Consider the following 12,869-nt stretch of genomic DNA (forward strand, 5'->3'; position numbering starts at 1 on the left):
GATGAAAGACCTATGGGAACTAAAATTCTTTTTAGGCATTGAATTTGCCAGGTCAAACAGAGGAATACATATGTGTCAACGGAAGTATTCTTTAGAGTTGATCTCTAACTTGGCCTAGGAGGAGCAAAGATAGTTGGTATTCCTTTGGAGTGCAATCAAAAACTTACTTCAATCGAGTATGATAGAACATTCAACAAAGGTGCAGGTCATGAAGATCCTATACTAAATGATGCTGGAGAATATCAAAGGCTTGTAGGGAGACTTCGTATTTGACCATGACTAGGCCAGATATCTCATTTCGAGTACAGGTGCTAAGTCAGTATATGCATGCCCTAAAACAATCACACATGGAAGCTGCTCTAAGGATTATTAGATACCTGAAAGCATCACCAGCTCTAGGACTCCTAATTCCATCAACAAAAACTAAACATATACAAGCATTATGTGACTCTGATTGGGGCTCTTGTCTACATACCAGAAGATTTGTCACAGGTTATCTTGTAAAATTTGGAGAGGCCTTGGCATCATGGAAGTCAAAGAAATAAGAAACTATGGCCAGAAGTTTAGCTGAAGATGAATTCAGAAGCATGGCATCATGTGTAGCTGAAGTCACATGGCTAATAGGTTTGTTCAGAGAACTTGGAATTGAATTGCATCAGCTTGTTGATCTGTTCTATGACAGCAAAGCTGCTATCCAAATAGCAGCAAATCCTATATTTCATAAACGAACCAAACACATAGACATCGATTGTCACTTTATGAGAGAAAAACTGATCCAGGAAGTAATTACAACTCATCATCTCTCAACAAAGGGTCAGCTGGCAGATTTGCTGACTAAGAGCATTGGGAAAGCACAACATGAAGTCTTGTTGAATCAACTAGGAGTTGAAAATATATTCAAAGCATCAGCTTGAGGTGGAGTGTTGGAGCATAGCAAGCTGACGTGTAGCAGTCAGTTAATTATCTAATGAGTTGGTTATTTATGTTAAAAGTAAGCTTAGTTAGTTAGAGGAGTTAGTTAGCTGATATGTGTATATATATATGAGGTACACCTCATTACTGAAGCAAGCAGAAGAAATTAGAATCAGTTAGATTTCTCTCAAAGTTTTCTTTAGTTCTTCTTCTCTCTATTACTCTACCAATTTCACTCTCGTTCATTGATAAATTTGACAAGTATTTGACACAATAAGTATAAATAAGATTAATTATCCAATTTCACAATTAATAAGTATTTAAAAGTATTCCGGGTTATTACATATAGCTCCACACATGGTAAAAATCATCTAGTAATTTTAATTTTTGTTGGATTTTAAACGGTATTTTGCTCTGATTTTCATCTCACTTCGTTGATTTGTGGTCACCATGGCGGAGCCATCTTAGGTGAAGGGTGGTCTAATACACACCCTTCGCCGAACAATTATGTGGTGTATAGACGTTAAATATATTCTCGCTCTTATTTAAAGAATTTATACATAGAAAATTGACAAGCATTTGTCCTTATCCTCACTCCATCAAAATTATCTCTCAAATTATATGTCAAAGCATTTCTGTGAACATTATCAAAATATAAAATAATAGAATCAAAATTTAAGATATTTGCACACGAATACTGATTGGTCTTTCTTTCTGAAGGTAAAGTGACGTTCAACAAATAGCGCGGTAAATTCACTAGTCACTTGATACAAATAGGAAGCGAGAAAATGAAAAGACGTGTATAATTAACCTTCATCATGATTCATTTAAAAGGATAATATTGATACTTTGTATGTAGTCTTCTTTAATTTTATTTTGTGTCCAATCAAACATCTTCACATAAAATGTTACGAATGGATTATAATGAATATCAGAGTTGAGCTCAAGCTTGACCTCCAATGGCGGAATCGAAGGTTCTGGAAAATAGCTCTCAATCTATGGATGAGAGAAAAAATAGAATTCTCATTATGAAAAGCTTAACTGATTACAAGACTAACATATATATAGAATTCTCATTATGAAAAGTTTAACTGATTACAAGGCTAACCTCCTATATATATACACATCTATATCAACTGCTACACTACTCATTTAAGAAGCTAAGAAGAAGATGTACACTAACTACCAATTCCGTAAATTAGTTATAACTAACTAACAGATCACATGCCTCCCACGTGCTTCTTCCTTCAATACTCCCCTTCAAGCTAGATGGTGTGAAAATGTTGAACATACCTAGCTTTTTCATCAGATACACATGTTGTGATCTGCCTAGAGCCTTGGTAAACAAGTCTGCCTCTTAATCCTTTGACATCACATATCTTGTCTTTACGATTCCTTGTTGTATTATTTCTCTGATAAAATGCAGGTCTATCTCTATATGTTTTGTTCGCTCATGGAATATGGAATTTTCAGTAATTTGAATTGCTGCTTTGCAATCGCAATTCAGCTCGACTGGTAAACTAATTTCTGCACCCAATTCTCTGCAAAGCCCAGTTAGCCACAGAATTTCTGAGACCCCAACTGTCATACTTCTATACTCAGCTTTTGTTAAACTTCGTGATATTGTGCACTGCTTCTTTGACTTTCATGACACCAAGGAGTCCCCTAGCTTCATTACATATCTCGTTACTGATCTCCTGGAGACTGGACAAGATGCCCAATCTGCGTCACAGAATGCAGTAAGTTTGGTCGACTGATTTGAGCTCAGCAGTCCTTATCTTGGAGCACCCTCTATGTATTTGACTACTCTAACTGTTGCATCCATGTGTGATATTTTGGGACAATGCATAAACTGACTGAGCACATGTACTGCATAACATATGTCTGGCCTTGTCATTGTGAGATACAAAAGTTTCCCTACCAATCTTTGATAAGGTCCTGCATCTCCTAGCTTCTCATCACCTTCATAGTTGTTTTGCTTGTCATATTCAGTTGTAGTGAATCTCTGGTTGCACTCCATTGGTGTGCTTACGAGCTTTGATCCTGTCAATCCAAGCTCACTAATCAACTCTAGTGCAAACTTCCTTTGATTCATCAAAATTCCCTGCTTTGATCTTGCTATCTCAATCCCAGGAAAGAACCTCAATTCTCCCAGGTCCTTGATTTTGAAGCTATGTTGCAGTATGTATTTTGCCTCTGAAATCATATTTTGATCATTCCCAGTGATAATAAGATAATCTACATACACTAAAATGATTACCATTCCTGTGCCCTTTTTTTTGTAAATAATGAGTAATCAAAGTGGCTATGTGTGAAGCCTAAGTTGATAAGTGATTCAATCAGCTTCAGGTTCCATTGTCGTGAAGCTTGTTTCAAGCCATACAGGGATGTTTTCAGCCTATATACTTTCTCCCCCTATCTAGGAAATCCCTGTGGTAAGCACATGTATACCTCCTCAGTCAAATCCCCTTGGAGAAACGCATTGTAAACGTCCATTTGATGCAGATTCCAGTTGTGTGTTGCAGCCAATGCTAGAACAACTCTAACTGTTATCATTTTAACCACTGGAGAAAAGGTTTCTTGGTAATCTAGTCGCTCTATCTGGTTGTATCCTTTTGCCACTAGCCTTGCCTTGAATCTTTCTATCTCACCATTTTCTTTGTACTTTATCTTGAACGCCCATTTGCATCCAATAGGTACCTTGCCTTTTGGCAGATCTACTAGTGACCAAGTGTCATTTTCTTTAAGTGCATTTAGCTCTTGATCCATTGCTTCTATCCACCTGGGGTTTGTCATTACTTCCTCATAACTGCGAGGTTCTTTGTTGGTAGTGAATTTGGACAGATAAGTCTGATAGATGGCTGAGAGAGCTTTATGATTAAGGTACTCTTCCAAAGGGTATCTACAGGCTGCCTTTGCTGAATGCTTTGTGGAGGTACCTCTCCATACATAATCCTGCATCCATATAGGTTCTTTCACTGTTCTTGTTGATTTTCTTAGTTTCTCTTCTCCTCTGGTAGGCCTAGAGTCTGGTAAAGGGAAGACTGAATGATCTTGATTACTGGCATGTGTATCAAGTGATGGTACTTGTTGAGAAATTAAATTCTCTCCATCTAAATGTTGTTATGAGTCTACTGATGGTGAAATTGTAGGGGATGAAATCACTTCTTCTGGTGTTGTTGCAGCTTGTGTTGGCTCCTCAAGTGATATCTCTACTCTGGGGGGAGATCAGTGTGTGATATCACACCATTGGGATAAACCTGTAGTCTTCTTTCTTTCAGTAACTGTAAAGGAAATATGTGCTCCATGAATGTAACATCCCTGCTAACAAAACTTTGGTTAGTTAAAATATTATAGAGTATATATCCTTTCTGTGTGGAGGAATATCCCATTAAAACGGTTGTTGTGGATCTAGCTGCAAACTTATCACCTCCTCCTATTTTGCTGGCAAAACATAGACAGCCTATGATCCTCATGTGTTTCAATGATGGTGGTCTTCTATATAGGATCTCAAATGAAGACCTTCCTCTCAACACTGATAGAGGAAGTTTGTTGATTACATAAACAGCAGCATAAACACACTCTCCCCAAAACATCAAGGGTAGATGACCTTGATGTCTTATTGCTCTAGCCACCTCTAGGATGTGTCTGTGTTTTCTTTCAAACACCTCATTTTATTGTGGGGTGTGCACACATGAACTCTGGTGGACTATACCAATGGATTGAAAGAGACTTTTGCACCCAGAGTTAAAGAAATCAGTGTCATTATCACTTCTCAAAGTCTTAACTAAAGCATCAAATTGTGTCTTTATTAGAACAAGGAACTGTCTCAAACATACAATCACATCACTTTTGAGTCTAAGTAAGTAAATCCAAACCATCCTACTACAATCATCAACGCTAGTAAGGAAGAATCTAAAACCATCATGAGTAGGTATTCTATAAGGACCACACACATCAACATGTATCAAATGAAAAGGCTTATCAGTACTGGATAAGCTCTTAGGGAATGGCAATCTACCTTGTCTAGCTAGAGGACAGATTGTACATTCATTTATTCTATTACTACTTGTCTTAAAACTCATGTTTGGAACTGTTTCACCACTCTATCAGGAGCATGCCCAAGTCTGCCATGCCAAATCTCCAAATCCTCTTAGTTCCCATGACCATCTTCTACTTGTACATCTGCAGCATTTGCCTTAATTCTCTTCTGGTGCAGATTATACAGTCCTTCCAGCTCCTTACCAATCCGCTTCACCTCTCGAGTGTGAAGGTTCTACATTATCCAAAAATCAGGATAAAAGGACACAAAGCACCTTAGGTCTTTTGTCATTGTTGAAACTGATAACAATTTGTATTTGAAACCTGGTACATACAACACATTTTTAATGGTTTCTTCTTCACCAATTCTTCATTCACTTGTGCAAGCTATGTCCAAAGATTTTCCATTTGGTAAGTACACCTTTGTATCTATATGAGTGCTATTACTATTTACTTTGCTTAGTAATTTCTTATTACTTAAGAGATCCCTTGGGACAGTGTAGCTATTTTTTTGTGCAGATAAAAAATCTTAGATCCATCAACCTTATCATACTTATCCTTCAGATCTGTCCAGACTTTGTGTGCACTAGACTTGTACATGATTCCACTAAGCAGCTCTTTACTCACAACATTCATGATCCAAGATAACACTATAGCATTGTATTTCTCCCATAATTCATGTAAGGATCTATCAAATTTATCTTTTGTGCATCTCCTATCCACAAAACCTAATTTGTTTTTACCAATTAATTCAATTTTTCATCGATCTAATCCACAGTGCATAATTCTCGGTGTCAGTGAGTTGAATAGAGATTAACGAGCTACCTGGTGTATCACATGGTTGTAGGAATAGGGGATGATGATGATCAATGGTGATCCTCGTACTGCTTCCAGAAGGAGTTTGTTCGTCAATTGCCATGGACATCGATAATTGATCAAGTTGCTAGTTCTTCACTTAGATTCTGAACTTTGCAGACAATTCAATTCGAGAACAGGAGAAGAAGGAAAAATTAATTGCAGAAAATATCGAATCCTAGCTCGAACGAGAAATGTAGTTGATCTCCAGATAAACGAAAATTTGCAGCAACTGGAATTAATATCATCAGCTTACTGCTATCTAGATCTCTTGCTCTGATACCATAATAAAGATCAGAGTTGAGCTCAAGCTTGACCTCCAATGGCGGAATCGAAGGTTCTGGAAAATTGCTCTCAATCTATGGATGAGAGAAAAAACAGAATTCTCATTATGAAAAGTTTAACTGATTACAAGGCTAACCTCCTATATATATACACATCTATATCAACTGCTACACTACTCATTTAAGAAGCTAAGAAGAAGATGTACACTAACTACCAATTCCGTAAATTAGTTATAACTAACTAACAGACCCACATGCCTCTCACGTGCTTCTTCCTTCAATAGATTAAAATATAGGAATAAAAGTGTCTTGATTGATATTTTTTCATTACAACTGCACTCCACCTTCCAAAACCACCAAAACTCTATAAATAGAAAAACCAACAGTGTCATATTTTGAGAAGGTATAATCTTTTATTGACAAATGTCTACTACAATAATCCTTTTTTGGTTTTCCACCTGTCGTCCCCCGCAATGGAGACGGACTAAATTTGAATTCGCGATGGGAAGTCCCACATTGGGGGTAAAGCTTCCCTAACAAAAGTAACTTCATACCTGGAGTTCGAACCTGAAACCTCTAGTTAAGGATGAAAAAGTACTGCTACAATAATCATTAGCAAACAAATATTCTTTCCTTGTACTCCACTGCATCCATAGTATCACTCAATGTTCTGCCTTTAGTTTCTGGTAAACACAGCACAAATAACCCACAAATTCCAATACTCATTCCAAAAACTCCATAAGAAAACCATCTATTATTTCTCCCAAAAGCAACCAAAAAGGATTAAATGCACCCCCGAGAACCAATGCTTGTCTCACTATTGACACTCCTGAATTCCTCACACAAGTTGGAAATAATTCCACAGAGTAAATCAATAGTACATCAAAAGATGTACATGCACTGACAAAAGAAACCAATTCAAACCCCATTTGTAATTCTTTAAAAGAATCATCTTTAACTATTGCACAACCTATGCTGCAAATTCCACTTAATATAGCAAATCCCAAAAATGATTTTTTTCTTGTTAGTTTGCCAATAAGAAAGAATGCTACCATAGAAGCTGGCAATTCTGATAATGCATTCAATGTGACACTAAAATATAGATTAAAAGGTAAATTTCCAACTCCTAGTGGCATCCCATAGTAAACCAATCCAACATCAAAACCAATATGCATAACTGATATTAGTCTCTTGAAAACCCAACTCTATTATACCAACATCATGATAGCCGAGTACAGACTGATTTTTGACTCTGAGTTCTGCATTAGAAGTTCCAAAGACATTTACACAAATCAGACATGCTTTATGAATAAAATAAAGCATAAAATAACATGCAAATAAAAAAATGCTGAATAAATCAGACATTTGGACTTGTTTACTCCGTGTACACATAGAGGTACTTCTACGCTTTAGCAACTCATTTTAGATTTTTATTTTATTTTAAAAGAAGCTCGGTTCACAAAGCATTCCGTGTTCACGCAAGATCCGAGAAACGGTCGCACCCCAAGGGGTGTGATGTAAACAGTCTACCCTAATACAAGCATTAGTGGTTGCTTCCACTACTCGAACTCGTGATCTATAGAGTTGTACGAAGACAACTTTACCATTGCGCAAAAGCTTCCCTTCTCATTTTAGATTGGTGTAGTTTTATAAAATTGCTTATCATAGAAACCTACCGAAGCTTTTTTGAAGGCGAAATACATAGATGGGCACTCAAAATTGGCATCATAATTTTTTTAGACAACTTAACTATACTAGTGACCAAATAGACACCTTTTTCTGGGAAACTAATGGACATTAAGTGCAACATATATAAGTTATCTTTACTTTAAGATATAATTTTCAAAAAAAAAAATGTAAACTCATTTCTTTTCATTAAAGAAGAAAATAATACGGAAATTAAATTGAAAAGGGGAACCCGATGCACAAGACATCTCGCGTTCGCGCAAGGTTCGGGGAAGGGTCGTACCTTAAGGTATGAGGTAGACAGTATACCCTAATGCAAACATTAGTGGTTGCTTCCACGGCTCGAACCCGTGACCTTTAATCAGAAGTAATTAACTTTCCAAGACTCCCTTTCAAACTACTTTGAGTAAATGTAGGCCACTTTAATGAGAAGTAATTAACTTTCCAAGACTCCCTTTCAAACTACTTTGAGTAAATGTAGGCCACATTAATGAGAAGTAATTAACTTACATTGTGTTCTTGATCTTCAAAATCAATGAAGGGGCCAAAGAAGCTTAAAGTTAAAGCTACTTCTTGCTGTTAGGATTTTCAAAGTTAGGACAAATTCTTCTTTGTTTCCTCGTACGTAAAGCCATCTTGGTGATTCACGAACAAAGAAATGAACCAATATTGAGTAAAAGATTGTAGGAAGACAAGTCCAAAGGTATAAAACTCTCCAAGTAGAATCTCTATTCACAAAAGCTATAAGTGGTAAAGAAAGAAATCCAATAGTAAAACAATAAAAACCAATAATTCCAACTTGTCCACGCCATTGACTTCCCACTAATTCCGTTGACAAAACAAGTGCACAAGTTCCTATTGCAGCTCCTCCAAAACCAGTTAAAAACCTTAAAAATGAATACATCCAAATATTTGTAGAAATTGATGCTATGGCTCCGGTAATAGACATACTAAAACATGATAAAACCAACATGTTTTTTCGACCAAGTTTTGTGTCAGCTAAGGTAGAAAGAAGGAAACCTCCGATAAGACAACCTATGAAAAACGAAGACGCCGGAAGGCAAGTGAGAATTGAACTCGCACCTATTAACGACCATTCAGAAACGGCCAACGTGTCGGTAAAGATACTAATGAATGTTTGCTGAGCATCGAAAACCCATGATAGAGATATGACAATGGATTGTAAGAATTGTGCCCATCCAAATTCTCCTATGCAACTTTCTATTGTTTCATCAAGTGTTATTGCTCTTTTTGGCTTTAGTAATGGTTCTGATTGGTCACGCATTTTTTTGTAATTTGCAAAAATTTCGACTTAATATGCTATACAATAATATAGAAGAAGTTTATATATGCAAAAACGATTACACAGGGCAAGTATCTTGTAATGATCCAACCAGTCATTTTGACTTTTAGAAGCATGCTCCCCTCAATAAAATTCCATGTATGTGCTTTTATTAATTTATGACTTGCGAGGATGGTTGGTTCGGAATTTGCAAGTATTCGGGTTGAAATCGGAACACTTGGTTCCTTAAGTTGGCCTTAAAATGCTAAGTTTGACTTCGGTCAACATTTTGAGAAAACGACTCCGGAATCGAGATTTGACGGTTCCAATAGCTCCGTATGGTGATTTTGGAATAGGAACATATTTGAAATTTTATTTGAAAGTCCGTAATTAAATTAGGCTTGAAATGGCTAAAACAAGAATTTAAGTTTGGAAGTTTGACCGGGGAATTGACTTTTTGATATCGGGGTCGTAATCCAGTTCCGAAAATTTCCATAGCTCCGTTATGTCATTTATGACTTGTGTGCAAAATTTGAGGTCAATCGGACTTGATTTGATAGGTTTAGACACCGAATGTAGAAGTTGGAAATTTTAAATTTCATTAAGCTTAAATTGAAGTATGATTCGTGGTTTTAGCGTTGTTTGATGTGATTTAATGTTTCGACTAAGTTCGTATGATATTTTAGGACTTGTTGGTATTTGGTTGAGGTCTCGAGGGGCTCGGGTAAGTTTCGGATGCCTAACGGATAATTTTTGGCCTTTGGGAGATTGCTGATAGTTGCTGGTATTATCTTCTAATTTCCTTATACGCGATCGCATAAGTTCGTATGCGATTGTGTAGAGTAATTTGGGCAGAGATGACTTTGTTCTATGCGATCGCGTGAATTGGATTGCGATCGCGTAGGCTTAATTGGGCAACTGGAAATTTGTTCTATGCGATCGCGTGGGCAAGTCCGCGATCCCGTAGGTTGGGCCAGTCTGTGCATCGCGATCGCGTGGCGTTGTTTGCGATCGTGTAGGGGAAACTTGAGAGAAAGCTGGGCCACGCGTTTGTGCTACGTGATCGCATGAAGAGGGATGTGATCGCTTAGAGTTGGAATATTGTGCATCACGATCGCGTGGCATTGTTTGCGATCGCATAGGGTTATTTTTGGTCAGTAAACATTTGTGCTACAAGATCGCGTGACGAAGTTTGCGATCGCGTAGAAAAAATCACTGGGCAGAGAGTTTAAGTTTCTGAAAATGGGACTTCATCCCATTTTCCATTTTTACCGATTTGGAGCTCGGATTGAGGCGAAATTTTGGAGATGTTCGGAGAAAATAATGAGGTAAGTGTTCTTAACTCAATATTTGTTAAATTACCCAAATTCATCATTGTTTTTAATCATTTAATTGGTAAATTAAGTTGGAAAAGTTTGAAAACCCTCTTGGATAGATTTGAGGATTTGAGGGCCTAATTGTTATCGAAATTTAGTAATTTTGGTATGGGTAGACTCGTGGTTGAGTGGGCGTTCATATTTCGTAAATTTTGTCGGATTCCGAGATGTGGGCCCCGTGGATGATTTTTGAATTAATTTCGGATTTTTTATTGAAAAATATAGTATTTTCTTATGAAATTGATTCCTATAATTTTTAGTGATTGTATCGAATTATTTTGGCTAGATTCGAGCCATACAGAATTGGATAATCGAGAAAAAGGCCTACTAGTAGATTAAATTGGAGCAAGTTGAGGTAAGTCTCTTGTCTAATCTTGTGGGGGGGAAATTACCTCATAGGTGATTAAATTAATAATTGTTGCTAATTGTGGAGGCTACGTACGCACGAGGTGACGAGAGTCCGTGTGTAGCTACTATTTATGCTAAAAAGTCCGGGTAGTTTAGGACTCAAACTGTGAATTACTTGTGTAAATTGTATTCTTTATTTAATTAAATTATTTGATATATATTGTGAATTGTTAGGGAAGATAGTAAAAGATGAAAATCTTATATACTTAATTTTCTGTTTAAATTAATTTAATTATTAAAATAAATTATTCATCCTCTCGAAATAATCTTATAATAAATATACTCTCATTCCGGAGGTACATAAGAAAATGTCCTCCTTTCTTGTAGAGCGGGTCGAACGCCTCGGCAATATAGATGCATCTATGGATCGCGTCGCACGTCCCTCGACAGTGTACACGATACTCTGGATCGGTTCGTATGACCTCGGCAGAAATCGTGCCTAATAATAATAATTACATGATACCTTAATATCTTAATTGCAGCTTATGAATTTAATTAATAGATTGGAAATTATTGCATTTGAAGGAATTTAATTATTTTTGTTTGGTTAAATAATTTTGTTGTTAACTATGTGAATCATGTTGATTTAGATATTTTATTTTTATTTCAATTATTATTATTGACCCTTAGTGAGTGTCAAAGTCGGTCATCACATCTCTACCACTTCGAGATTAGACTTGATACTTACTGGGTACACGTTGATTACGTACTCATGCTACACTTGCTGCACTTTTTGTGCAGGATCTATCATCGCACATCCACGTTATCCAGAGGCGTGGTGGTGAGCTGCCTTTCTGAGCCGTTCTACAGCTACCAGTGCCTCTTCTTGTATTTGTATTATGTCTATTTTATTTCAGATAGTGTTTGAGATTTTTTTGTATAATCTACTAGATGCTCATACACTTGTGACACCAGGTCTTGGCACACACACTAGTAGAAATTTTGGACTTGATTAATTTTTTATTATTTACTAGAATCTTTTCATATTGTTTTAAATTCCTGAAATTAAGAAGAGTTTAATTACTCGGTTAATTTTAAAACAATTGAATATGGGTTTAAATTACTAGTTGGCTTGCCTAACTGTAGTGTTGGGCGCCATCACACCTATCAGTGAAATTGGATCGTGACAGACCTAGTTGTATTTATTTTTTATTAATTATGCTAACTGGACTCTGTAGTCCAGCCATAAGCTTATCAAGAAATATTTTTAAAGTTAAATAAAATTTTAACTAGTTGCTCTACTAGCTAGTGTTAGGTTTCTTATTTTCGTATTATATAGAAAGTTAGAAACCTATGAGGTCAATTCTATGAGCTCGGAGTTCGAGAGTCAACTTTTTTATTTTGATCGTGAATTTTTATATACTTGGATACTAAGGTAAAAAAATATCATAAGTCATAATAATTAATAATTTAAAATATCTAAAAAGCATATAAAAAATTGCGGTCAAAGAAAAACTTGATTGACTCTCAAAATTTTAACTTTGTCACATAAATTAGGGCGGAGGTAGTAGTATTTATTAGCAATTGATGTCTGAAACCCACTACCAGAACTAAATTCGGATTCATGCGATTGAAAGTTCACTAAATAGGGTTTTAGCATTCATTATCAACAACAACAACCCAGTATAATTTTCGATAGACCTTCCCTCGGCTCCCTCCCTCCAAAAACTTCCCATCTTGCTCTTGGGGTGACTCGAACTCACAACCTCTTGGTTGAAAGTGGAGGGTGTTTACCACTAGAGCAACTCACTCTTGTAATTAACATTCATTATCAATTGTGATTTTATTCTCAAGGTCAAACTCGAGATCTTTAGTTAGGAAAAAAGAATTTTATTATTCACCACACCTTTTGGCTATTTTAACCTTTTTGCTTTATTTTATCTTAAAAACTACAAAAATAGTTTTTCTTTATTTTTTTAGCTAATTAGTATTGTTTTCTAGATTTTTAAAATATTTAATTTACATTAGCTTTGTTTTAAGACTAAGTTTAATACTTTAAAATAGAAGAAATATTGAGTGTTTTCT

At 36.1% G+C, this 12,869-nt stretch overlaps 2 protein-coding genes and 1 pseudogene across 2 annotated transcripts; all 3 read right to left on the reverse strand.

Annotated features, from left to right (window-relative positions):
- Positions 1–2,686: 2,686 nt before the first annotated feature.
- On the reverse strand, positions 2,687–3,175 carry LOC117277026 (uncharacterized mitochondrial protein AtMg00810-like). Its single transcript, XM_033656451.1, has one exon. It carries the CDS (start codon positions 3,173–3,175, stop codon positions 2,687–2,689), a length of 489 nt encoding a protein of 162 aa, XP_033512342.1.
- A 3,529-nt stretch (positions 3,176–6,704) lies between these two features.
- Positions 6,705–7,375, reverse strand: LOC104097392 (organic cation/carnitine transporter 3-like; annotated as a pseudogene).
- LOC117277027 (organic cation/carnitine transporter 3-like) lies at positions 7,215–9,112 on the reverse strand. The gene is made up of 2 exons (XM_070201931.1): positions 8,289–9,112; positions 7,215–7,351 (listed from the first exon to the last, which is right to left on the reverse strand). Exon 1 carries the CDS (start codon positions 9,061–9,063, stop codon positions 8,311–8,313), a length of 753 nt encoding a protein of 250 aa, XP_070058032.1. The 5' UTR covers positions 9,064–9,112; the 3' UTR covers positions 7,215–7,351; positions 8,289–8,310.
- Between the last annotated feature and the right edge of the window lie 3,757 nt (positions 9,113–12,869).

Source organism: Nicotiana tomentosiformis, chromosome 5 (assembly GCF_000390325.3).
Source record: "Nicotiana tomentosiformis chromosome 5, ASM39032v3, whole genome shotgun sequence".
NCBI classification, from domain to species: domain Eukaryota; kingdom Viridiplantae; phylum Streptophyta; class Magnoliopsida; order Solanales; family Solanaceae; genus Nicotiana; species Nicotiana tomentosiformis.